Consider the following 27,609-nt stretch of genomic DNA (forward strand, 5'->3'; position numbering starts at 1 on the left):
ACAGTTTACAAGTCAAGGGGTGTGATTTGGATAAGCAAGAGATAGGGCTGTGTTTCATATACTCCTCCGCGCCCTATGTAGGGTGTGAGATAATGGGTTTCACACCCTACCTAGTGCACTAGGTTTTGGGATCCGGATGCGATTAGGATGCGGTTGATGGTTTTGGTGCTAAAACGGCGCCGGTCCCTTTAAGCCGGCAGAGAAACAGACCTGACGTTCAGCGGGAGTCTTTGCAAAAAAAAAAAAAAAAAAAAGAAAAAAGAAAAGCAGCAGCAGCAGGAGCAGCAGCAGCAGCAGCAGCAGGAGGAGCAGATTTTTCGGACATTTTGTGGATTTCTGCTTGGAATTGTGAGCAAAAAGTGGACAATGTGGGATCATATCAAGTCTCTGAACACGCCTGTGTGGGGATGAGTGGAGGAAAGAGTGGATAAAAGGAGGAAAAGAGAGAAGAGAAGCGGAGAGAGGAGAAAGGAGGATATCACTTATTCACCCAACACACACACACACACACACACACACTCCGAGGACCGGGTGTAGGGGGGGGCAAAACCGACCAGGACCCTTCTCTACATGTGGATTAATTTCAAATTTTTACAAAAAAAAAAAAACAAAAACAAACAACATAAATAACAAACAAGCCTACTGGATACACACACACACAGTCACACACCTAATACACAAGGTAAGACTCCTAAATTACTCTTTATTTCATTTATTTAGTCTTTTTACTCTGAACAAGTTCTCTTATTTACCCAAGCTAGCTTAGCTGTACGCTTAACGGACTAGCTCTCTCTGTCTCTCTCTCTCTCTCTTTTTCTATGCTAGCATGAATGACTTCTCCTACAACACTCAACACCAAACCTTTCGCCTTTTCACCTCTTTTACTTCATTTAGTTTGAGATAATTAGTTGTTCCTGAAGCTAATTTTCCCCCAAGAACCGGAGCAAAGTCGAGAAAACGGCTAGTTTGCTAGCCCTGGCTAACGCGGTGGAGCTAGCTAGCAACGTTAGCAAACACAACTCTCTACACAAATAAGCTGAAAATATAATAACAAACAAATTATTAATACTGCAGAATGGTAAAGATGATTATAAATACAGGCTGTCTGAGTCATTCTATCAAAATATTTTAAAAAATATATAAACATAATGTTTAATATATAGCCAGGCTAAGTTGTTGTTGTTGTTGTTGTTATTATTATTATTATTATTAGCAGATTATTTGTTATTGAAAATGAAAAATATTAATTTTGCATTAAAAAGTTGACTTAAAAATGAAGTCAATTACCAACTAAAACTTTAACATTTTTCAATGTTCTAATAACATTAATATACATCATATATTGTGGGAAATATTGTTTATTTTTATATTGTTTGTTGTTTATTGTTTATGTTAAGTTCAATTTCTTTATATTGACTTTATAGTAACACAATTTGCACAAGTCCTTAATATTTCTGTGTAAGTTTTTTTTTTTAACTTTAATTTTGGAAATTAAAACTACATCTCAGTTATTTTATTCACGCTGTGTACAGTAGGTGTGTGTGTTATTGTGCTTTATTCACGCTGTGTACAGTAACAGTGTGTGTTTTATTGCATTATTGTATTTTATACACGCTGTGTACAGTAACAGTGTGTTACTGCGTTATTGTATTTTATACACGCTGTGTACAGTAACAGTGTGTTTTATTGCGTTATTGTTTTATTCACGCTGTGTACAGTAACAGTGTGTGTTACTGCGTTATTGTATTTTATACACGCTGTGTACAGTAACAGTGTGTTTTATTGCGTTATTGTTTTATTCACGCTGTGTACAGTAACAGTGTGTGTTACTGCGTTATTGTATTTTATACACGCTGTGTACAGTAACAGTGTGTTTTATTGCGTTATTGTTTTATTCACGCTGTGTACAGTAACAGTGTGTGTTATTGCGTTATTGTGTTTTATACATGCTGTGTACAGTAACAGTGTGTTATTGCGTTATTGTGTTTTATACACACTGTGTACAGTAACAGTGTGTGTTTTATTGTGTTATTGTGTTTTATACACACTGTGTACAGTAACAGTGTGTTATTGTGTTATTGTGTTTTATTCACGCTGTGTACAGTAACAGTGTGTTATTGCGTTATTGTGTTTTATACACGGTGTGTACAGTAACAGTGTGTTATTGCGTTATTGTTTTATTCACGCTGTGTACGGTAACAGTGTGTTATTGCGTTATTGTTTTATTCACGCTGTGTACAGTAACAGTGTGTTATTGCGTTATTGTATTTTATTCACGCTGTGTACAGTAACAGTGTGTTATTGCGTTATTGTTTTATTCACGCTGTGTACAGTAACAGTGTGTTATTGCGTTATTGTTTTTTGTGTTACTGGCATCGCTGGCAGTTATCCTCCACGCTGTTTTCCTGGACACTCTGGAATTCACTTCCAGCTCTCCCTAATCTGACGTTCCCGCTGCAGAGTGTGCTCGATCAGCCGGCTGAGGGATCAGCAGGCGGTGAACTGGAGTGTGAGTCAGGTGTAGAGTCGGTCCTGTACACACTTTCAGCCTCACCACTGACACTTAAACGTGCAACACATCATTTCTTTTATTCGTTATTTGTACATATAACTTGGGAGAGATGCACAATATCTTTAAAAAAAAAGATTACGTTGTGGCCTTAGCAAGAGTGTATAAAGTCGCTGAGAAAACCTGTTTGGAAAACTGACTTTCGGTCCGGAACGCTTGGGCCTCCTGTCAGTCATTTTGTTGACCACCAGCGTAGATCCTGGGGAATAATGTCGTTAACTGATTATCTAAAACTAAACAGGAATGGGCTCCAGGAATAAAAAAATTCAAACATCGAACCCACCTAACCGTTAGAGACCTAATCTTGGGGGAAAAAATGCAGCTTTAACGGGAAACTCCACCCTGAAACGCATGAAAATGTTTGTTACCGTAAATTTGTTGGCTGGTGCTGCATTGTCGTCATTTCCGTGAGAGGTTAGTGGTTGTGTGTTGCGTTGATGCAGTCACGATGAGGTTTATTTGGAGAAAAAGTTCAACAAAGACGAGGGATAAAGAGTAGGAAGAAAAACGAGCAAGTGTGTCTTTTCTTGAGAAGTAGTGGAGACGTCGGTGTAAACTTCGGAGACGTCAGACACCCAGAATGCAATGCAGAAATGCACCTACTCGACGCGTTTGTGCTGAGTTGTGTAGTTAGTGATCTCCAAGATGACGAGGGTGATGACAATGATGGCGTTATTAACAAGAAAGATGAAGCTTTGGAAGCTGATCTGATTTAGCGGCGTGTATAGATTAAGGACTAAAGCGCCGCCGCATCGCTCCCAATGGGTAGATATGAAGCAAGAGTTTAGAATTTCTGGAAAAAAATAACCAGGAAAAAAAAATATGTAAAGACAACACCCCTTCAACTAGGAGTTGGTATCTCCTCAACCCTGAGTTCAGCAAGTGACGTCGAATCAAAATGGCTTCTCACAGCGTCAACAGTAAACTTTAAATCTTTAAGCAGCTTTAAATGAGTCGAAAGTCGGAGATGAAAGTGGGAGCTTTGGACGCTGATTTGTTCGAGCAGAGCGTACAGATTAAGGACTAAAGGCGTAAAGCGCCGCTGCATCACTCCAGTAGGTAGATATGAAGCAAGCGCAAAATCCCACTGGTACCACTGTCAGAGCAGCATTGTGGGTAATGTAGGAAATTAACCAACGTGAAAAGATGTTTAAACTAAAACTCAGCGTCACATTTTAATTATAAAGATGAACATCCAAGTCGTTCATAACTACGTAGAGTAATCATACCGACGTTTTATTCCCCCAGGAATCATTAAATCTACGGCGCCGATGTGTCGTAACGTCACCCGCCTCCTTCACTCTCTCAGATATACGTCAAGTGTACGAGGCGTCATAAGCGAAGAGCAAGGAGTCGTATGTTACCATTCGACAGGTTGATTGAACTAAACAATAAAGCTGCATTCTCAGAGCGTTCCTCTCCTTTGTGTACGTCTGCCTGTTGCTGGGACGCCTGTGTGTACTTCCACTCGACAAAAACAACCGGAAGAATATAGATCAGAGCCACGTGACCTGCCACGACTCGTCACTGATGCAGCTTCGTTTCTCCATCCAAGCCAAATCAGCCGGATTCTTCAACACGCTGGACGTTACACTGGATGTTGGATGCGGTTTCCAGTCGCAGTGCTGAGAAGGTGTTGATTACTTTTCTGCCTGAAGGAAGACGTGATCTTTAATTTGGAATTATTTTTTTTCGTAATAATAATCTCCAGACAGTAACGCATTAAAGGTGCCGGGACGTGAGAAATGGAGCTGACGTAACTGAAGTCGACGAGCGTAATGAGAGTAATGAGCGTAGTGAGTCAGTGCGGAGCTTCGCCATGTCACGTTCAAGCTTTTTCCCGCTCTGAGAAATTTGTTGCTCTGTGTGGTTGCCAGATCCAGTCTTATTAAAGCGTTAAGTAAGCGTTCTCGCTCCTGTCACTGTGCAGATTAGCCGTGTTAGTGGTTTTTAAACCTAGGCTAAACATTAAACAAGGCCACGGTTTAATTGCTGAATGTTTCGAAACGTCGCGTGTGTTCCCAGCACTGAAGCTGCACCAGCATTACAGCGGCTCACTTTCTCAGCCTCGCCTCGCCTCGCCTCGGATGAACCTGCTACGAGAGTCAAGATAAAAGTCGCGTGTACAGTTTCGAGTTCTCCGTTCTTTTGATTTATGAGCAGCTCGGGATGAGGCTCACACGAGCGTTAGCGTGGCGCGGTCTCAGCCCGTATCGACTCCAGCCCGCTTAGCTGACTGGGCCATATTTTATTAGCTGCTTTCTGCAGACATGGGCAAAAAAAACCCCAAAAAAACAAGGCAGAACATGAAGGTCAGCGGAGCTCGTCACTGAGACGCCTCTGAGCACCTGGAATATCTGCTGCACTCACCAACCGGCACCTTAAACACCAACTGAACACAGATATTTACTGTATCTTTATTATTATTATTATTATTATTATTATTATTATTATTGGTCATCTGAGTGTAGACTCTTTAGCTACTGACTTTTATCTGATCAGGGAGGTTTAATTAAAATATTACAATATAATATATAAATTATTAAATTACAAGATGGACATGGACAGGGGTTTAACACGGGTTTAGAGCTTTTAGTGATGTTAACTTTCTGTTTATCTTTTTCTTTCTGTTTTGTGTCTGTCTGTCTGTCTGTCTGTCTTTTTTAAAAAAATTTTATTGTCTGTTTCCGTCCTGATGTCTGTCTCTGTTTCTGTTTTTTTTTTTTTTTTTTTTCCCTCTCTCTCTGTCTGTCTCTCTGTAGCTGTTGTCTGTCTGTGTGTCTCTTCCATTCTGTCTGGCTGTTAATGTCTATCAAGCTGTCTCTTTCTTTCAGTCTCTGTCTGTTTTCATTTTTCTGTTTTTTTTTTTCTAGCAGTGTGTCTCTTTCTTTCAGTTTCTGTCTCTTTCTTTCAGTCTCTGTCTGTCAGTGTCTGTCTGTCTGTCTCTTTGTCTCTTTGTCTCAGTTTCATTCTCTCTTTTTCTTTCCGTCTGTCTGTTTCATTCTCATGCAGTGTGAAGTGTAATTGTTTTATCTCTCCCTCTATATGATGAGTTAATGGGAGAGAAATTGGGAGGGTGGATGGTGTGTCTTTATGAAAAAGACAAAATAGCTGCACACGGAATTGTAACAGAATCACGCTTGTAATTTTCTTTCTCTGAAGTTCAGTGTAAACGATGTGATCATATCAGTTAATTAGCGTCAGGAGTAACTCCAACGCCAACACTGGAGTGAGCGACTGAATAAACGTGACGCTCACTCGTGATTAACAAAAACACACTGTATTATTCTGTACAGGTCATGTGACCTACAGGTCATGATGATGATGATGATGATGTGTATGTGATGAGAAATATCACACAGGTAGTTCTGAGTCAGTGCACAGATTTAGCTCAATGTGGATTAATTATCATTAATAAACTGCGTTAATGATAATCACGTAATGGTAAAGATTTTTAACGGGAATGTGTGTGAGTAACAAAACGAACAAAACACAACAAGGAAACTGTCAGATTTAACGTCACGCCTCTCAGGGGATTGTACCTGAGCTGTGTGTGTATGTGTGTGTATGTGTGTGTATGTGTGTGTATGTGTGTGTATGTGTGTGTGTGTGTGTGTGTGTATTTGTGTGTGTGGGAGATGTGCGAGGCTGCTGTGGTAAGTCTGTGAATGTCAGGTCTAGTCTTTTATTAGAAAGCTCTCTCTGTGCATGCGCGCGTGTGTGTGTGTGTGTGTTAGTTCCTCTTACTGAGGACACACACACACACACACTGAGTTTCTCTTACTGAGGAACTGCTCCTGCGTTGGTGTGACCCAGACAAAATGTTTAATTAGTCTGAAAGGTCAGAGGAAGCGTTTAGAGTAATCACCTGCTGGCTGATGGTGGGGTGCTGTAATTTTGTGTTATTTTTTTGAGATTGTGTTGATTTTGATGAAGGTCACATGAACCGCATGACTGCTGAGGCCATTGGGATTCTGGTTGTTGCCCTTTGATGCTGTTCTGAGTGTGTGTGTGTGTGTGTGTGTGTGTGTGTGAGAGAGAGAGAGAGAGAGAGAGAGAGAGGTATTTTTTTTTGTCTGGTAGCTTTCACAAATGTATACACATGATGACACTTGTGTAGTGTTCAGTAGTCAGAGGAAACAGGTGGAATTATTGTAACATAGCGTCGTGAAGGACAACCAGGGGCTTCCTGGTTTATTTTTAGCTCCGTACGCTGGTAGAAATGTATTTGTTATATAATATTTATTATGCCGTTCTTAAACTTACAGCCTGTTGGAATTAAACCTGCTCATTGTCATGTGTGTTTTAGACCAGCGGTTCTGGACAATTAAATCGTTAGTTGTGATATTTTAAATTCTGGCAATTTCGCTGATCAGAGAAAAATCAATATCGCACAAGCCTAAGCAGGTCTCATACATTTAAATAACGATACCTGATATCTGAATATTTGGCTTTTGTTCACAAAATAAATCTGTAATGAAAAGCTCTGGGGTATTTATTTCAGAGTTAAAGACAATAAAGTTTGAAAACCCTTTGTTTGAGAACCCTATTTTTAATCATATGTTCGCACTATGGTTGCTGTTTAATCCAAATTGCCAATGATTATATTTTATTACATGCAATTTTTATCCATTTATGGTTACATTCAATAGCTTGTGGAGCATCCATTAAAAAAAACGTTCTCTTGAAGTTCATAAGACGTTACAGAGAAACTGCAGAACACAAGACATTCCGCAGTGGAAAACGTACAGCTTTACAACTTAATCTCTGACTGTTACGAAGCGCTGACACTGGAGACTCCTTCCGTAAATGTTAAATAAACGTCCCCTTACAGAAAAGTTCACCATATCAACGAGTTAAATAACATGTTTTTTTTAAGCGTTTGTTGTCTGTCTTAGACTGTGCAGAGCGTCTGCCTTACGAATCACTTGTGAATGAGTGGTTACTATGGAAACGATAATGTAGAGAGCGTAACGTAGAAGCAGCGCGTTCATACAAACCTGCGTTTTGCAGGTGCACTACTATAGAATTAATTTGTTTTTAGGACGGATTCTTTCTGAATGAGATGATGATATGAATCCTTTTAAAATCGTGACATGAGGGTCTTTCGCACCGCTTTAGTTCCAGAACTAAATTTACAGGACTAAAGTACTGGGCGATTTTGCGTGAACTATTTCCCAGTACCATTTAAAGGGTTGCATTCGCACCGTCAGTGGGCACTAGGACGTGACGTAAGCCGGTCGACAGCGACGTCATTCGGCGTTCAACAACGTAAACAACCGGAGGATGGAGGATGCCGTGATCGGAGCTGTGTTTTTGTCGTGTCTTGCGTCCATCTATCGCTGTTCTCCATACTTGTGAAATAAGTCGACACTACAGTATGTTTACACGGAGTTTTAAATCATGGCAGGTGAGGGCGTTTTCGTACGCGTTTGGCCAATCAACGTCTACTTACGTCACGGATAGTACTAGTTGTGCTGGTTAGACTCTGCTCCGGAGTAGGAGCTAATCTGGTTCTCAAAAAAGGCAGTCGGTACTAAAATCACACCCAGTTCCGGAGGAGTGAAAACGCCAAAAAGTGGGTAGTTCCACAATTAGTTCAGGTACTATGAAAAGGTTCCCGCGGTGTGAAAGGCCCTATTATTTGTTTTTCCCTCTTTTTTGAGAGTAAACAGGATGTTAACAGGTTCCTGATTATCTTTCCCTGGGGTAAAGTGACAGCACAGCATGATGAGTTAATAAACACACCTCTCACTCGCACCACCTTAACTGAAACCTTTAAACGTTCCCGAGGCTTAAGTACCTGTAATTATAGATTTAATAGCTGTGAGTAAAATCCATGCTCGTGACGTACAGGACGAAAAGCCGGCTCCTGGTCACTGTCCAGTCAATTTCTTAATCGTTGCCGTTAGGTAACTCGTGCATTGTTAGCGTCATGGGGTTGCTTTTAAGAGTCTAAGATGTTTGTTCAGCGTTATTGACTTTCACTTCTTCCTTTTTCACCCAAGTCACATTGCGTCACGTCTTCACGGGAGCAAATTGAAATCGAGCCGAAAGTTCAGAACCAACGGCACAGACTTCACGACTAAAACCTTCGGCTCAATTTCAATTCACTGCCTTAGCTCTGCTGAGAAAAACAGTAGTGGAGGTAGGTGCGTGTGCGTGCGTGCGTGTGTGTGTGTGTGTGTGTGCGTGCGCGTGTGTGTGTGTGTACCCTGTGGCGAATGTTTCAGCCCATCCTCTCGCAGGCCCCTACAGCTGCTCCCCTGATGACACTTCCAGGAAACTGGAGGCCTGCCAGAGAGGTGAAAAAAAAGTGCGAAAGACTAAAATGACGTGCCAGACTGGCATTGAGCATTAGACAAGGTGTGTGTGAGTGTGTGTGTGTGTGTGTGTGTTTGTGTGTGAATGACGCAACTGACATCAGAAATTACAGAGCCTGAGTGCTGATTAAATTAGTTTGTATGTATATAAATTATGTGTATTCCTGTGAGGCTAGGCAGCTTGTCGTGATACGAGTCATCATGGCCATAGCAGTGGTGAAGAAAAACAGATATTATTCACCCGCTGTTAAAACCAACAACCACAAGATCATAGATGTGGCCAACGTTTAAAATCAGCCTGAGCTTATGTTTGTTGCCTGGTGCTTAGAAATCCACGCTACTGACTTAATGACTTGCTTTCTGACTTACTGACCTATTTACTGATTTACTGACTTACATACTTATGAACTTTCTGCCTGACTTACTGACTTACTGGCTTGCATACTTATTGACTTACTGACTGACCTACTGACTTACTGGCATGCAGACTTACTGACTTACTGAAGTACTTACTGACTTACTGAAGTACTTACTGACTTACTGAAGTACTTACTGACTTACTGAAGTACTTACTGACTTACTGAAGTACTTACTGACTGACGAACTGACTTACTGACTGACTTACTGACTGACCTACTGACTTACTGGCATGCAGACTTACTGACTTACTGAAGTACTTACTGACTTACTGAAGTACTTACTGACTTACTGAAGTACTTACTGACTGACGAACTGACTTACTGACTGACTTACTGACTGACCTACTGACTTACTGGCATGCAGACTTACTGACTTACTGAAGTACTTACTGACTTACTGGCTTGCATACTTAATGATGTACTGACTACTTACTGACTTACTGAAGTACTTACTGACTTACTGAAGTACTTACTGACTTACTGAAGTACTTACTGACTTACTGAAGTACTTACTGACTTACTGGCTTGCATACTTAATGATGTACTGACTACTTACTGACTTACTGAAGTACTTACTGACTTACTGAAGTACTTACTGACTTACTGAAGTACTTACTGACTTACTGGCTTGCATACTTAATGATGTACTGACTACTTACTGACTTACTGATTTACTGGCATGCATACTTATTGACCTACTGAAGTACTTACTGACTGCCGTACTGACTTACTGGCTTGCATACTGAATGATGTACTGACTACTTACTCACTTACTTGACATCCAAGATAAGGCCAAAAGCCTTAGTGAAAAGTTAGCATTAGTGTTGACGTTCTTCCCCCTAAAGAGCTAAGAATTTATAGTTATTTATTTGTCTCTGATGTTTTGTTTTATCTATCTTTACGTCAAGTGCACCGGTTTACCTTCGAGTATGAAATTACAGTACTTTACAGATAAGTTCAGTTCTGTGTACGAATAAAACATAATAATTCAGAAATATGCAAAACGTTGAAACAAGACTCTTTCATATCTCGTACTTTTGCTCGGAACCGAAGCTGACCTCGATCTCGTATTGCGTTGTTATTAACTGTACGTTAGCATAAAACTTTCATCATCAGCATGACTACAGCTGTTTACTGTCATGGTCTGTCAACGCGGCCTGCATGCAAAATAGAAAACAGTACGAGCTATGCACTTTTGTCTTTGTTTTTATCCATGTCGCATAACAACGACCAAGAGGGGAAAAAAAAGACCGTGGCGCCTCGTTGCCCGTATGAGTTTACACTGAGATTATGAGGGGAAAATAGAAGAACTCCGGTTTTTTCAGGACACAGGCTGTGATGATTTTATGTTCTGTATATAACGAGAGATCGTCATCACCAGGATTTGATGCTGACGTGTCGAAAAAAATTGTTTCCTTTGCAACACTTTTATTTACTCTAGCTAATACACTATGTAATCTGTGGTTACACTGCATGACGTTTTCTACCCTGGTGGTCAACCAGATGGCACAGAAAATGAAAAAGTGTTGCAAGCGGCACCGACTATTCATTTCTTACGTTATCGTTTCTATAGTAACAGCTCCACAGGGACTTGAACAGCAGACGCTCCACGTAAACAGATTAAAAAATGTGTCTAATTGTTGATGTAGTGAAGTTTACTGTAAGAAGATGTTTATTTAGCAACTATGGAAGGAGTCTCCAGTGTCGGACGTAAAGCTGTAACGTCTTCAGGACAATAGTTTTCCTATAGTATTGTTATAACGTAAGAGATAAAAGGGACTAACTTGTTTCACGAGCATTCCACAACATTTAATGTAACTACAAATGGATAAAAAGTACAACGTTATTCTTTAATAAATGAAAAATCACACCCTGACATCACTGATTATTTTCCTGTAACAACACACCATGGAGCATTTCATTTCTTAGGCTGCATGTTGAATTATGAAAGCTTGTGTTTCAGCCAGCTTTTGGCGTAGTGTTATTTATATATTTAAAGTGCAGTTTGTCATTATAAATATAGTAAATCTGACTAAGCAGAGATTTTATTTCGATTCAGATATGTAATGAGTTGATGTAATTGAGGCATTGTACAGTGAGAAGGTTTTCTGTTTCTGAAATGATAGAGAAATGTGACTTCAGTATTGAGCGGAATAATTGTGATCAAGCACAAGCACTGCCATCATTAGGCACCAAACGTGGTGCCAATATTTCTGCACTTTGTCTCTGGGCTAAAACAGAGAAGTCACAACAAATAAAATGAAACTGAAACTATAAAAGAGACAAAGTGATTTAATGCTTTTGGATTCTCTCGCTCCCACTGGTAGTCGCCGTACATCTTTACTCTAATTTGCGTGACGTGTGAATGCCGCTCTTTCCCGTTGCTTGCCCCGCCCACTTTGTGTCCCTAATGGTCGTTCTCTCATCAAAAATAAATGTTACAGTTTTCAGAACTTATTAAATGAAGTTTGAATGAATTATTTAGTTACGTATTCATTAAAAGAGATCCAACAACAGTGTGAATTTTTGGTGTTTAGTAGAATACGTGGTTTTTGATTCTTTGACAGTGAGTATTGTTTAGGTGTCAAGAATTACAGACACTTTTCGGTATCTAAATCCGATGCTCGTACTAATATTTATGAATATTTGTGCTTTGCTGCTGCTGCTTCAGGAGGATCTTCTGTAGGATTCGAAAGATTTATGGCGTTTTGAAACTTGGTTCAATTACCCAAGTCCACACTCAGGACCAATTCTGGGCTTGTTTGGGGGCGGAGCTTGTAATCACAGGTTTACGTTCAATTTCTTCCCAGCCATGGCTCGAATGCGTGATTCCATACGTCACTTTTGTGCATGCAGTTTTGCTGTTTTTCCTTTGGTACTAACACGCTTTTCAGATGCATTGCATGACATCATCCAGGAATACCTACCTGAGAACAAGGAGCTGATCTCGAGACGGGGTTTTTTCACTGTGCTCACGAAGCTGCGAGTCTGGATTTATATATCAATAATCATATTAACCACTTCCCCGGTGTCATGAACGTACATAACGACAAATTGAACCAATCATATTGCTCGGAATGTGGCACCAAGCACAGATAGCTAACACGCCTGATTTGGACCTTGCCGGGGTTTGGTTGAGGCGAACCACAGACCACCGGTTTCAAGAGGACCAGGAATGGGAACTTTAGACCGCTCCCAGGCTCAAGAACGGCGTTCAAACCTCATCGTTCGAAACGCGAGTATACAGTAGATGGAGCAAGAACAGAACAAGATACGACCTTCGAGATGTAGCTATAACAACAGCTGTGTCATAGTAGCGTATTTACATTAGGACACCTAGTAATGTCGAGAAGTTAAAACAAGCAGTGCTGTGAAATGACAGACTTGACAACGTAAACACTAAATCTTTGTGCAGAGAGAGAAGATGTTAGGATAGAAGCGTTTAAATGTTGTCTTGATTTCTCCCAAAACAGATCAGTCGGATTAAAGTGTGCTGTGTCGTAGCGTTCCGTTATCAACTGGCCCGAGTAGGCGATGTTCCTGCGCTGGTCTTCGATGATCACGCTCCCCTGAGCCCTGGCAGCGATTTCAGGCACACTGATTTAATCAAACCTTCTAGAAGAGTGTATTTCTCTGTTCGGCCAGCTCTGTTTTTTTGCAGTGGAATGTTTAGCATTAGCGATCTGTTTTCTCTCTGCTCAGTTCCGTGCTTGATGAGCGCTGACATGAAGAAAACAAGACAGCAGTCTCCTCTGACTGTAATAGTAGCTCTGTTGTGGTGCCGATCATCGTCATCATCATCGTCATCGTCATCATCGCGCTCTGAAAACAGTCCGAAAAATGATTGTCCCGCGCACTTGAGCTGAGCCGACTCGAACTTCACGAACTTCGATCTGGTTCGAAAAAGACCACTTTTAACCTGCAGTAGGTGAGGAGCTCTGATCGCTAACTAATCTTTTTAGCACTTAGTAGTTTTAGGTGAATTATTATTCTTATTTAAGCTACAAACAGTCTTTAATGTTGTACCATGATTAGCAGGCAGGTGTGTGTGATATGACTTATGTGTGTTAATTTCGTATATTATGACACCACTAAAGTAGACTCGGTCGTAAAGTTTGAATAAAGTTTACAGGATATCGTCTATGAACGCTTTTTTGAAGAGTGTTTGGACTAGCTAGTGGTGAGTAAATGAGATAATCTCATGTTTGTCTTTGAGAAAAGATCTGTAGTTGGTCAGTTGCCATGTCCGTCAAGTTGCTGCGAAAGTGAGCGATGCTTGGTGACGCTTATTAACGAAATGCGCCAGACTCTCTAGCGAAAACTAGAAGTGTGTCAAGTGAGAATAGTTACTACGAAACCATGACGGTGTAAATAATATGCTGAATTGGACATTGACTCGGAAGAGGGAAATCAGAACTCAGAATTACGTCTTTTTTTTCTTTTAAAATTTGTTCATGCACTCGAGCTACGAAGCGGAGAAACAAATAAACAACAAATGTTTGTATATACACTATAACTCATTTAATGGTAAAGAAGTGCTGCCGTGCTCTCTGTTGATCCTGTGAGCAGCCATGTTGATTTGATGTCACTTGCTGAACTCAGGTTTGAGGAGACCGTCCCTAGTTCTCGAGTAGGAATTCCGAGTTTTCCGAGTTACGGACCTTAATGGAACGTAGCCATAGTTTAGCTGAAGCCTCTGAGATGTAACTGTAACAACAATTGTCTAAAGATCACCTACTGAACTAGAAAAACATAGCATTTGCTATTTTTGTATCATTCTACAACACATTACACAATAGCCTCCGATTGTATAGTGTTTAAACTTGAGTGTTTAAACAGTGTAACGTTAAAAAAAAAATGATGACAATGAAGGAAACAGTCGCGTCTTCTGCCTGATTGTTTTTTATTTTCTGATATTGGGACACCTTGCTACACATTAGAAAGCAAAAAGCAAAAAAAAAAAAAAAAAAAAAAAGTGTGTGGAAAAGCAAGTCTCATTTAAAGGAAACTATTACTATCACTGTCAGATCAGCTGATACTAGTGTACCGGAAAATGGAGGCTTTTTTTTTTTTTTCTTTCTGTAACACAACAAGCTGCACTTTTATCTTATTAACGTTTAACAACTGATAACAGGAGCGAACTTGTTTCGCAGACTTTCGACAACATTAAATGTAACTAGAAACCGATAAAAAGTATCATGTGTCATTCTTTAGTAAATAAAGCATTGTAGTTATTGGCAGATCGCTGTGGCGTATGAGGAATAAAACACTTCAGCGTGGTAACTGTAACGCCCGCTTCGTCACGCCAGTCCGTCGTTGATCGTTTTTCCTTTAACCTCACTCCTCCATGAGTGTAATTCCTTATTTATCACATTTAAAACTGAACTTTTTTTTTTTTTTTTTTTTCACAGCCATTTTCATTTTTATCAAAACTCTCAAATGGAAAATGTTACTATAGCAAATTTATTTTTAATTTATTGTGTATCGTGAGAACATATTCGAAGTATCAGGAATCTGGAACCCGAGCCAGTAAAAGCACCGAGCTGAACGGAGAGAGCCGACTGCAGCGTTCCGGAGAGACGCATAGCCGAGCGTGTGGGTGGTTTTAGGCGGAGAGGGAAATGGTGGAATTCTCCGCGTAGGAAAAAACGACTCTGTCACACTTCCTAAATCTCCTTGGTCCCATTGTTTTTCATTAATACGAGCCTGAAGACTTTCTGAACGCTCTCGGTGAAACCCAGAACCCGGATCACGTTTTTTAACCCTTAACTCGGTTAATTCATTTCCCCCGCGGTCGTTCATGTGTCATTGCGTGTTACACGAGAGGCCTCTCACACACACACCTTTTCCCAACAGCTCAGAGGGCACTTCCTTTCATTATTTGTTATTAGAACGGATTACTCTGCCGTCACGTGGTCTCTGGTTAAACATAACCCAAAAGACATAATGATTTCAGGTGCTTGGTGGTAATCTGCCGGATTGTGTGTGTGTGTGTGTGTGTGTGTGCTTGTTCCTGGCTGCGTGATGGAGCGTTGAGTCATGTGGAAGCGTGCCAGTGGGTTACTGGAAGAGGAGTCGTGCTTTCTATCAGCTCGCGTGTCCTTAATATCAGCAGTGGGAATCAAAAACACTAGAGAGCCGCTTACACGTGAAAGATATTTACACCGCAGACATGTTGAGTTCTCCGTTCTGATTGGTCAGAAGGTGTTGATTAACTTCCTGTAGCAGCAGCTCTGACAGTGTTTGTTTGTGGCTGTAATTCAGACGATTAACACGACTTTAGTTCACTATCAGATTGATCTAAGGATGACCTTTTTTATTTTTCTCTCTCTCTGTGCGTGCGTGTGTGCGTGTGTGCGTGTGTGCGTGTGTGTGTGTGTGTGTGTGTGTGTGTGTGTGTGTGTGGAGGGTTATTAGTGATGAAGTGTTGTGTTTGGTTTGATGATGATGATGATGGTGAAGTCACAGTTATAACACGCCAGCTGTGAGTTGGTCGCACCTGTACAAACAGCTCAGAGAGAGAAATGTGGCACGTCAATCTGCTGCCAGACTCTCTCTCTCTCTGTCTGTCTCTTTCCGTCTCTCTCTCTGTCTTTGTCTCCTTCTCTGTCTCTCTTTCTTTCTCTGTTTTTCTGTCTGTCTTTGTCTGTCCATCTCTCGGTCTGTCTCTCTATCTGTCTCTGTCTGTTTCTCTGTCTCTTTCTCTCTCTCTCTGTCTCTCTCTCTCTCTGTCTGTCTGTCTCCCTCCCTCTCCCTCTGTCCCTCCCTCTCTCTCTCTCTCTCTCTCTCTCTCTCTCTCTCTCTCTCTCTCTCTCTCTCTCTGTCTCTGTCTCTTGCTCTCTCTCTGATCTGTGAAACTGTACTACTATCAGGGATGCGGTTAGAGAAAATTAATCAACACCTTCTGACCAATCAGATTTGAGTATTCAGCAGCGCTGTGGTTTAAATACTCATCACTAAAATAACCCCAACTGAGCAGGATTTTGAATATTTGGGACGGAGCCTAAAATACTACCTGCAGCTTTGGATTTCCTTCATAATTTCTGAAGGTTCTACAGATAAACAGGATTAAACACACGGCGCTGTGCGTTACACTGTACCATTGTTTTCATTTGCACGCATGTACACCCTTCACCACTGTGTGTGTGTGTGTTTGTGCGTGCGCGCGTTTGAGTTGTGCGAGAGCTGAGATGGACAGAGCCTATAGGAAGCCTCTCCTTGGCTATGAAGGAAATTCCACGCCGCTAAGTGGGGGGGGTCGAAGGTCGCGAGCAGTGGAATCTCATTTTCTGCTCCGCCGACGCTGCAAAATAACCGTCTGAAGCAGAGCTGCACACAAAAGGGCCGAGACGGCTTCGGCTTTTACTACACACACTTTTATTGAAGTGCTTTGAGCTGCTGAGGCCTGCCAGAGGAACTGTGTGTGTGTGAGAGTGTGTGTGTGAGAGTGTGTGTGTGAGAGTGTGTGTGTGAGAGTGTGTGTGTGAGAGTGTGTGTGTGAGAGAGAGAGAGAGTGAGTGAGTGAGTGAGTGAGTGAGTGAGTGAGTGAGTGAGTGAGTGAGTGAGTGAGTGAGTGAGTGAGTGAGTGAGTGAGTGAGTGAGTGAGTGAGTGTGTGTGAGAGAGAGAGTGTGTGAGTGTGTGAGTGTGTGAGTGTGTGAGTGTGTGAGTGTGAGAGAGAGAGTGTGTGAGAGAGAGAGTGTGTGAGTGTGAGTGTGTGAGTGTGAGTGAGTGAGTGTGTGTGAGTGAGTGTGTGTGAGTGTGTGTGTGTGTGTGTGTGAGTGAGTGTGTGAGTGAGTGTGTGAGTGAGTGTGTGAGTGAGTGTGTGAGTGAGTGTGTGAGTGAGTGTGTGAGTGAGTGAGTGTGTGAGTGAGTGAGTGTGTGAGTGAGTGAGTGAGTGAGTGAGTGAGTGAGAGAGAGCGTGTGTGTTGTCTTTAAAGGAGGAAGCGAATGCTGCTGTGTCTCAGGCAGCCCGTGTGTTCAGCAGTTGAACAGGTGTCTCTCAGGAATACGGGGAAAATTGGAGACGTCTGAGACCTTCATGCAGCTCATATTATTTTCTAAACACTTGATGCACTCTTGTTTTTGTTCCTTTTCTTCTTTTCCCTCCATTTTTCTTCTTCTTTTTCATCTAACAACGGTATCATCAAATATCAGATTGACTTAAGAATCGAAATTGATTGATCGCATCAGATTCAGTGGTGTGTGTGTGTGTGTGTGTGTGTGTGTGTGTGTGTGTGTGTGTGTGTGTGTGTGTGTGTGTTGTCAAATATCGAGTTGTAGCCTTGAGAAGCTAAAACTGTACTTTATCGTAGCAGATTCAGCGGAGTCGTCAAATATTTAATTGCTGTCTTATGAATCCTAACGTATCTTTTTATGTCATCTTCAAGATTTTCACGACTGTTGTTGAGAAACACAGATTGTTTCGCATTTTTTTTCCCCCAGAAACTAGATTTATGGAAATGGAAACACACACACACACACACACACACACACACACACACAGGGGTTGTGAGTAAGAGAGACGGGAGGATTAATGCAGATTATCCTCGGCTGAGTGACGGGTCATTCACAGAGCTGTTATGCAACACACATGCCTGTGTTTTTTCCGTGTGTGTGTGTGTGTGTGTGTGTGTGTGTGTGTGTGTGTGTGTGTGTGTTTTTGTGTGCATGCATGTGAGAGAGAGAGGGGATTCAGTCTTACATTCCTCTTCCTGTCCTGTGTGTGTCTGTGTGTATATCTGTGTGTATATGTGTGTGTGAGTGCAAAATCTGAATGCAGGGAAAGAGAGTCACAAGGCCAGACAGCTGCGCTGACCTTTGACCTTGAGTGACCTCCAGGGGTCAAAGCTCAGCAGAACAATGGTAGAAAGAGAGAGTGAGAGAGAGCACACACACACACACACACACACACACACATTATGGAGAATTTTGCCAACAGTGTTGACCAGCTGGTATAGAATTAACCATACTTCCAGTTATAGCATTGGGTTCTTGTGTGTGTGTGTGTGTGTGTGTGTGTGTGTGTGTGTGTGTGTGTGTGTGTGCAGTAACCAGGATGCGTGGTTAATGGTACTGAATTGAAATATACTGACAGATGAAAATAGCCAACGAATTCCTTAGAGAATGATGGTCTTTCAGGAATTGTGTGTGTGTGTGTGTGTGTGTGTGTGTGTGTGTGTGTGTGTGTGTGAGAGAGACACCGCGAGCTGGAATGTTACTGGGCCATTTGGCAGGCTCGAGGCTGATGAATGAAAGGCCGTAGCGCTGTGACAGCTATGTTTCTCTGTGAGATCTGCTCATCACATGTTCACTGGAAGATCACTGAAGTAACCTCTGTGTGTGTGTGTGTGTGTGTGTGTGTGTGTCATCTCACACACAGAGAGAGATGAGTGAGCCAGACGCTATCCAGGGTCATTTTCCCACTGGCTGTTTATGATTAGCGTGTTTGGAGCTCGAGTGATGTTTGGAGGATGTGTTGTAATTGCGTATGCAGCTGTGTTGGAGAACCGAGAGGCGGGTTCTAGAGTGTGAAACACGAGGAAGGGTTTACTCATCTTTTACACTGCCACGATGCCCAGTGACATTTACTCCCATTGTATTCCACTGCAAGACCCGGCAACCTTTACGTATTTTGCGTAGGAGCTTTGCAGAAAAACATCGGAGCACGCTAGTACGAGTTATCACACAAAAATACGGCGAAAGAGCAGCCTTTCTCTCTCCAGTGAAATGACAGATGCGCCAATCGACACGTGAATCTGGAATGATCTACGCAAGGGTTTTGAATTCTCCCATATTAACGGACGCTTTCTGTAAACCCCGCCCCTTTGCCTTAATCTCACACGCGCTCTCTTTCTGTCACAATATTTTCAGTTTATTAATATGAAATAAAATCGATCAGCGTGTGCTTGGCTTAGCTAACATTTCACACGTGTGTATACGTGTCTCTGATAACATCGGTTTGCTATATTAATTCGGGATTCCACCGAAAAATCTAAATCGCACGAGCCAACGTGGCTCAGAATCTGAGGAACTTGATTTAGGGGAATGTAACAGGGTAGTTTCCATTCTAAAATCTGATTGGCTGAGCCTCAGGTGGAGCTGTTGCGAAATCCTCGATATACGCGCAATAATTAAAGTAAGGAATAACACACGAAAGGCCACGTTCTGGAGTGTGTTATTCCGCTTATACTGCAGTGACTTGCCTGTAATTACTATGTTTAATTTATTAATGAACGACACGTCGCACTTTTTAACGGTTTGTAGTTAAGATTTAAGGTTGTGGAACATCCGAGAGACAAGTTTGTTCCGGGTCTCACTTGCGTTATATCAGCGGTAAACTGTCGTTACCTCATCAGCATGTCCTTTTCTCGCTCTCTTGCTCTCTCAAAAAAAACGCAGCTTGTCATTTTACTGAGAAAATGGAAATCGTAAACTTTACAAAGCGGCGTGGCGGTTACAAAGCGCCGACACTGGAGACTCCTTCCATAAACGTTAAATAAACATCTCCTGATGAAAAAAGCTACAAATCAATGATTGTTTTTCTTCGTTAAATAACAACAGTTTAAAAAAAAATTCTGTTTATTAGGCTTTGATTATGTGGCATCGTACAAGTCCCTGAATAAGACCTGTTACTATAGTAACTATAACGTATTAAAATGAGCATGCTAATATAAACCTGTTGTTCAGGTTACAATTGCGCACCTTTTGAACAATCCGACTGAGGGATTCAACCGCTCATCAGGTTTTAAACTCAAACCTCTGTTCTGTCTGTAGAATACGCTAACCTTTGGTTATGTTGCTTAGCAACCAGAGCTTACTGTTAACAGAGTGCGAAGGAAGATATGTTTATAGCAAACGAGTCGTCACCGTAACGTACTCTCGCAGCTTATTGCTTTATTAAACTATAAACAGGGAGCCATTATGCTCACGTTACGGATTTCCGATCTTATACCGATATCAGAATTCTGTGTGTCCGAAACCTTCTGTTCTTACGGTAACCGAGCTCATACTTAAAGTTATGTGAGGCATCGGGGTGAAATAGCAGCGTGCTTCAGGACAAGTCGCTGCAAACCTTTTGTCCCGAACATATTTCTCAGCTGAAGCCACATGTTTTTCTAACCTCTGTTAAATTTGCTTAAAAGAAGGAATCTTTAACGGCAGCTGTCGTTGCTCCACCTTTATCTCCACGCCCAAATGTGCTGCTTGCGCAAGCGGCTTCTTGCCAGAACACACGAGATTTGAAACTTTCAACAATTACGGTATCAAGCCGAAGACGTAATAATTTAATCGTAAGCAGGGGCATTTACACAGGAAATTACTTGAACTTCGATTGATCGGCTTCAAATCATATAATGAACTCAGCTAACGATGAGTTCTCCGATTTTATATATACGGATAACGCTGTCACGTTCGAATCGTGTATTTATTTCATGATTAACACAACACTTAGCCGTCTTATATTAATGACTTCAAAGAAAGCAATTCAGAACAAATCCTTAAGACTAGTTTCTCAGTGAGGACAAAAGTAATGGCGCTCCATGAAAGGAAGAAGAGTTAGGGCCGAGACGGATCCACGTGAACGCAAAAGACAACGCCTGTCCAAAACTATAATAACGCATGTTCCTGTTGTAGATATTTAACGTGCGTTCTTACGTTACGTTACTGTGGTGGCTATAAAGCTCAGCACTCAAGGGGGGTGATGGAGAGAGTCTTTAAACCTTTTCAGAAACATTATCGAGTCATGTGTGTTGGAATTTGTAGTATGGCGCTTCATAAAATCGGAGAGGCGTCTAAGTATTCCCAGAATTCCCAGGTAGCTACTCGCAGCATCAGAGCTACGAACATCCTTATCCTTTTTCTTGGACAGTTTCTGTTCCTGAAACTTTTTCCATCTTTCTCTTAATTGTTAAATCTTTTTCAGAGCATGCAATTTCTTGCCACGAATTTTGAGCCAATAACGTGTCGTCTATATGTTTATAAGCGAGAACCAGAGACTTGTCGATGTGCTGGTCTGCCATGAGAGTCGACTACGAGAAACTAGCCTTCAGCACTAGACTACAACGCTCTCAGAATGTAACTTGCTAGCTATGACACATTTCTACAACGTGAAATCTAATTTGAGGAGCTCGAAGCGTATTCGTTCATGTAGATACGCAAGGTATATTTTGGTCATAATGGAAGATTTAGTGCATGTCACACTTAGGAAGTGTTATTTCATGTTTTAGTCATGATTTTCAGCTCTCTTTGGCTTTTATGGAGTTTTGTGGGTGTCGTCAAATATAAATTGGCGTTACATACAACATATGCACATGAGTATGAAGAAAATTCAGCATTAGAGGCAGGGATTTTTAGTGTGGTTTGGACTACTCCTAGGTATTTAGTCCTAAATCGTTGCGTATTAAATACTCAGCTGATTTAAACGCAGCTTCAGTATTTATCAGCTTGTTAATGGTGCATTTAAGTGTTATGCAAGCTCCTCTAATAAGTGGCGATGTTTTGCGAGACATTTTCATCCTCACGCTGCTTTAAACACTGCAACGTGGCCCTGCTGCCAGTCGCAGTTTATATACTCGCCGCCACAGGGTTTCTGACTGGAGCTTTAAATCACCCAATAGCGTACTTAATTGTACTGTCACTTATGTAAGTGTGCAGAGAGAGAGAGAGAGAGAGAGAGAGAGAGAGAGAGAGCGGTAATCTCAGCTCATTAGCTCAAGTGCACCGGCTTTTTTTTTTCCTTCTCTATGTGTTGTGCACTGTGTGGTTTTTCACATAATTAGCTCGCTGATTAGGATCTGGGCTGCAAAATGTTGAGACAGTGAAGGATGCAGGAATCGTTCCCAATAAAAGAGCCTGCTCTTCTGTGTGTGTGTGTGTGTGTGTGAGTGTGAGTGGGAAAAGGCGGCTGTCAGTTTTTAATTGAAGAGGGGTGTGTGAGGTTGAAATACGGGTGATGGTAATGGTGATGCTCTCTGTGTGTGTGTGTGTGTGTGTGTGTGTGTGTGTGTGTGTGTGTGTGTGTGAGAAACGAGATGAAACACGAGCACATGATGGAGCGAGATCTCAGAAGTGCTTGATAGTCTTTGGGGGAGGAAAGATAGAAGCGAGGGAACGCAGTAACAGAATGAAAGCTAGAAGTAACGAAAAAGATCCCGTAAAGCTGGATTTGCTAAAATGTTTGCGCAGAGGACGATATCTGATTTGAGAAATTCCAAGACGATGTGATTGAAGTGGTACAAATTTTCTGTAATGCCTTTCCTTTAATCAAATAACATTTCCTAAAAGCAAAGGCAGCAAAAAAGCGCGTGACTCCGTCGTCCGGTAATTAGAAAGCTCACACAGATCTTTTCATGACCTTTACACTGATTTAAAAAATAAAGCAAGTGTTTTTTTTTTTTACTGCTTGTTTTACCCTTTAGGAGCCTTGTGTAAAACAACAGGACATTACAGAAACTGCCCAGAAAAGACACATAAATACTCACTCTGAAGGATAAAAAAATTACCAGATCAAATGATTAACTATGATCGCTAACCAAAATTACCCACACCGAACAATAAATGAGATAAAGTGAAAAAAATGATCCATGCCAAATAATAAACAAGATAAATTCCGCACACTGAGCAATAAACAAGGTAAAGGAAACAAAATTATCCATGCCCTAAAAAAGACAAGATAAACAAAATTATCCACATCAAACAATACATGAGATAAACAAAATTATTATAGCAAAAAACAAGATAAAAGTAACTACACCAAACAACAGACAAAATAAAGACAATTATCCACAACAAACAATAAATGAGATAAAATTATCCACGCCAAACAATAAATGAGATAAAATTATCCACGCCAAACAATAAATGAGATAAAATTATCCACGCCAAACAATAAACAAGATAAAGTGAAAAAATTATCCATGCCAAATAATAAACAAGATAAAGGTGTCAAAATTCTGCACATCGAACAATAAACAAGGTAAAGGAAACAAAATGATCCATGTCCTAAAAAAGACAAGATAAACAAAATTATCCGCATCAAACAATACATGAGATAAACAAAATTATTTATGCCAAGCAAAAAAAACAAGATAAAAGTATCTACACCAAACAACAGACAAGATAAAGAAAATTATCAACACTAAACAATAAATGAGATAAAATTATCCACAGCATACAGCAGATGAAATAAATTATCCGTGGTAAACTATAAACAAGGAAACTGAAAAAACCAAACATTTTAAACGCAAAATAAAAAACAAGATGGCCGCAGCAAACACTGGTCAGATGGAGATAATGAAAAAAAAAACGTTTCTTTTATTAAAAATGATTATTAAATCATCTTTCTAATCACAAACGGTCTTTGTAACAGGATTTCCACTTTTTTAATTGTTTTTTTTTTTGTTAAATATTTGTTACTTCCAGACTTGTGCAGTGACCACGCTACACGCTACTGACGGTTTTTTTTTTTGGTATTTAAAATATTTTGGTATTTGTTGTAATACCGCATGTGTAACAGAGTTGTGAAAGAGAAAGTGATTGAGGCAGGGAGAGAGGGGGAGAGGGAGAGAGAGAAGGATGGAAAGAGCGACGGGTGAATGAGTTCATCCGTGCTGCTGGCAGGCAGCCAAGTGCTCTTGCCTGTGGGTGTTTGTATCTGTGCCAGGGCATGTGTTTCCCCTCCTGTCTGTGTTTATTCTCTCTCTCTCTCTCTCTCTCTCTCTCTCTTTTCCTTCCTTTCTCTCATTCCACAGCAGTACTTTGTCTTTGAGCCTTTTGAGTGAATTTAATCCACCTCTCTCTCTCTCTCTTTCTTCCACCATCCATGGTAACCAAAGCATTAATCCATAATAAAAGAATGTCCCCCCACCCCCTCTCTTCTCTCTTTCTCTCTCTCTCTCTCTCTCTCTCTCTCTCTCTCTCTCTCTCACTCACTCACTCACTCACTCACTCACTCACACTTCTACCTTCTTCTCATTCCACAGGATTTCTTTAGTCTGCAAGCGTTTGAGTTTTTTTTTTTTTTTTTTTTTTTTTTTTTTTTTTTTTTTTAAACCCCCGTCCGTCTCTTCCTCTCGCTGTTCGATGTGGAGTGTGAGATTGCACTACAAACACTGTTTCTGCTCATCTAAGCCTCTATCTATCTCTCGCCGTAAAAAAAAAAAAAAACCCCGCGGGTGATTCCTCCTCAGATAAAGGGTCTCTGTGGACTTCGTGCCCTTTATCTTTCACATTAAAGAGCAGCGAGTTTAAAAAACCAGCGCTAAGTGAAATTCAGCTGAATATCATGCAGATAATAAAACGAGGCGGTCTGAGATATCTACCATTTCTGTTTCATAGAAATAGCTTTCTGTCTTTCTGCTCATTTCTGTCTGTTGATCAAGTACTTTTCTAACTAGTCTTTTTCTTTAGCTTGTATCAGTTAGTGTTATTTATTATTTAGTGTATTTATCGATCATTTGACCTTTCAGACCATGTGACTGACTGACTGACTGTCTGTCTGTCTTCCTTCATCTAGTATCTTTCTCTTTTCTCTGTTTGTCTCTGACTGACTGTCTCTCTGACTGTCTGTCTGTCTGTCTCTCTGTCTCTCTGATTGTTAGACTGTCTGCCTGATTGATGGTCTCTCTGACTGACTGAATGATTGACTGACTGTCTCTCTGACTGACTGTATGTCTGACTGTTGGTCTGTGTCTCTCTGCCTGTCTTACTGACTCTCTCTGACTGCGTGTCTATCCACCTGACTGCCTCGATGTCTGTCCTACTGATTGTCTGACTGTCTCTTTGACTGTCTCACTGACTGTTGGACTTACTGACTGTCTGTCTGTCTGTCTGTCTGACTGATTTTGTCTCTGTCTGTCTGTCTGACTGTCTCTCTGATTGTTAGACTGTCTGCCTGATTGACGGTCTCTCTGACTGACTGAATCTCTCTGACTGTCTGTCTGATTGATTGATTGTCTCACTGACTGACTGAATGATTGACTGACTGTCTGTCTGTCTGACTGATTTTGTCTCTGACTGTCTGTCTGTCTGACTGTCTGTCTGTCTCTCTGCCTCTCTGACTGTCTGTCTCTCTGACTGACTGTCTGTCTCTCTGCCTGTCTGACTGTCTGTCTCTCTGATTGTTAGACTGTCTGCCTGATTGATGGTCTCTCTGACTGACTGAATCTCTCTGACTGTCTGTCTGATTGATTGTCTGTCTTATTGACTGACTGAATGATTGACTGACTGTCTCTTTGCCTGTCTGTCTGTCTGTCTGATGATCTGGCTGTCTGTCTCTCTGTATTTCTGTCTGTTTGACTTGATTTCTATCTGAGGGGAAAATAACACGCTTCATGTGTTCAGTATAAAACAGAGAAACGTTCAGTTTGTTCAGTTATTAGACAGAATTAAACACCTACAGTTTACTCTCACCAGGAAATCCATATTATGTAGATGGCGCCGATTGGAAACTCCTCCAGCTTCCTGTCTTCTGTTTGATACAGTCAGATTTTCCACTGATATGTTCAGCTCGCTCTGTTTATTATAAGAATACAGCGAGAACGTTAATCCGATAGCGCGGGGCTAAATAAGAAAGGCTGTGTTGTTGATTTTGTTGCTGCCGTCGTTCCTGATCATGTTTTTTATTGGCTTTATTGAGTTAACGTATGTGAGAATAATCATTCATTTTCCTGCTCGTGACCTCGGCCTGAGCTGAACTGTAATAATAAAAACACATGCGCTCTTTTTCTTTGTTCTGTGGTCCGGTGACAGTGTGTTAAATCTGCTTAGCTCAGCTAGATTTGCTGTGTGTGTGTGTGTGTGTGTGTGTGTGTGTGTGCGTCGAAGTTCCTTCAAACCTGTGTGTATTTATAGCATATAGAAATGTGCTGACTCTTGCTCTTTTTCTGTTTTCTCAAACCTCATCCCTGATGCGCTTCTCAGAATATTGGCACTGAGATGAGAAGAATCTATCATATCTCTTTATGTGGTGAGAGATTATTTGATATGCTGCGGAAAGTGTGTGTGTGTATATGTGTGTGTGGGGCTTCAGAAACCATCTCTGGAGAGTTTGATACACACAGCTGAGTAAAGCGAGGCAGTAAATCAGGCAAAGCGAGGCACTGTGAGAGTGATGTGATATTTCTTTGATTTGAACCCTGTTGCGTTCTCTTCAGTGATTTGACTCTGAATCGACTCTGAATCGACTCGATTGAATCAAATATGCCGTGCAGGTTTTTTTTTTTTTTTTTTTTTTTTTTTGGTAGATGCTAGCTGCTAAACTGCAAAGAATAGCACTGTAACAGAAATGGCAGAAAAGTTTTGAAGATTTTGACAAACAAAAAGAGAAAATAAACACACACAGCTTTCATTGTAGAATTATCGAATCGTTTATTTAGCGCTGACTCGGGGAGTTCCATGCTTGGGTGATTTTTGTGATTTCTACACACACTTGGCATTTTTTTTCTTCATTGTATTTCTGACCAACGAGGATGTTTTTAACCCTACACACCGCAGACAACATTTTTTGCCTTTTTTTAAAATAATTGTGTGTGCGAGGGGTGACAACAAACTGAATTTCGAACAAATCAGACGTATCAATTTCACTCTGATTCGGAGTCATAGTTCTAAAAATGCGTTGGATTTGGTAGATGGTACAATATAAATGTTTGTTTATCACCTGCGTATTCTCTCTATTTATCGTTCATCTCACAAACAGCTGCATCCTTTCTGAATTTTCAGACTTTTATTTATTTTTTTCTTCCGTTCTCGACTTCTTGTTCCTAAAGTTTATTGTTATTGTTCTGTCGTTGTTGATTGGAGCAACGACTCCTACATGATTCTGTCCATCTTATCTCTTTGCTCTTCTCCCTCCAGGTTGTTGTTGACGGTCAGGACTCGATTCCGAAGAATGGTCAGCGTGCATAGAGCGGCCACGCCCACTTCCTGTGCGTAGAGGAAGTCTCGTCGTCAGCATGTCCTCTCACCCGCAACCGGTGCCTCAGAGCCGGAGAGCTGTGGACGCCCGACACCTGCCGAGTTCAGCCAGCCTTCCTCTGCCCATAGCCCGCGCTCACACGGTACACACACACACACACACACGCGCACACGCACACGCGCACACACACACACATGCACACACATGCACGCATGCATGTACAGTCATCTATGATTAGACACATCTGCGGTTACACACATCCTGTTTGGACTGGGTAATGAGAGCATTCACACCTTTTCAGCACTCATCACTCAGCCCACGTACATCTATTTTCTATTCAAAAATTTTACAAAGGTTACTTACGTTTCTGTGCAAAAGTTTGTGCA

At 41.2% G+C, this 27,609-nt stretch overlaps 1 protein-coding gene across 4 annotated transcripts in view; it reads left to right on the forward strand.

Annotated features, from left to right (window-relative positions):
• The first annotated feature begins 252 nt into the window (after positions 1-252).
• ncor2 (nuclear receptor corepressor 2) overlaps positions 253-27,609 on the forward strand; it is a 103,070-nt gene continuing 75,713 nt past the window's right edge. For all 4 annotated transcript variants that reach the window (XM_053236459.1, XM_053236460.1, XM_053236461.1 and 1 more), the window contains exons 1-2: positions 253-682; positions 27,163-27,365. In XM_053236459.1, the coding sequence (XP_053092434.1) occupies positions 27,261-27,365 (105 nt within the window). In that variant the 5' untranslated portion in view covers positions 253-682; positions 27,163-27,260. The remainder of the gene's footprint in view (positions 683-27,162; positions 27,366-27,609) is intronic.

The sequence above is a fragment of the Pangasianodon hypophthalmus genome, chromosome 8, assembly GCF_027358585.1.
Source record: "Pangasianodon hypophthalmus isolate fPanHyp1 chromosome 8, fPanHyp1.pri, whole genome shotgun sequence".
Classification (NCBI taxonomy): Eukaryota; Metazoa; Chordata; class Actinopteri; order Siluriformes; family Pangasiidae; genus Pangasianodon; species Pangasianodon hypophthalmus.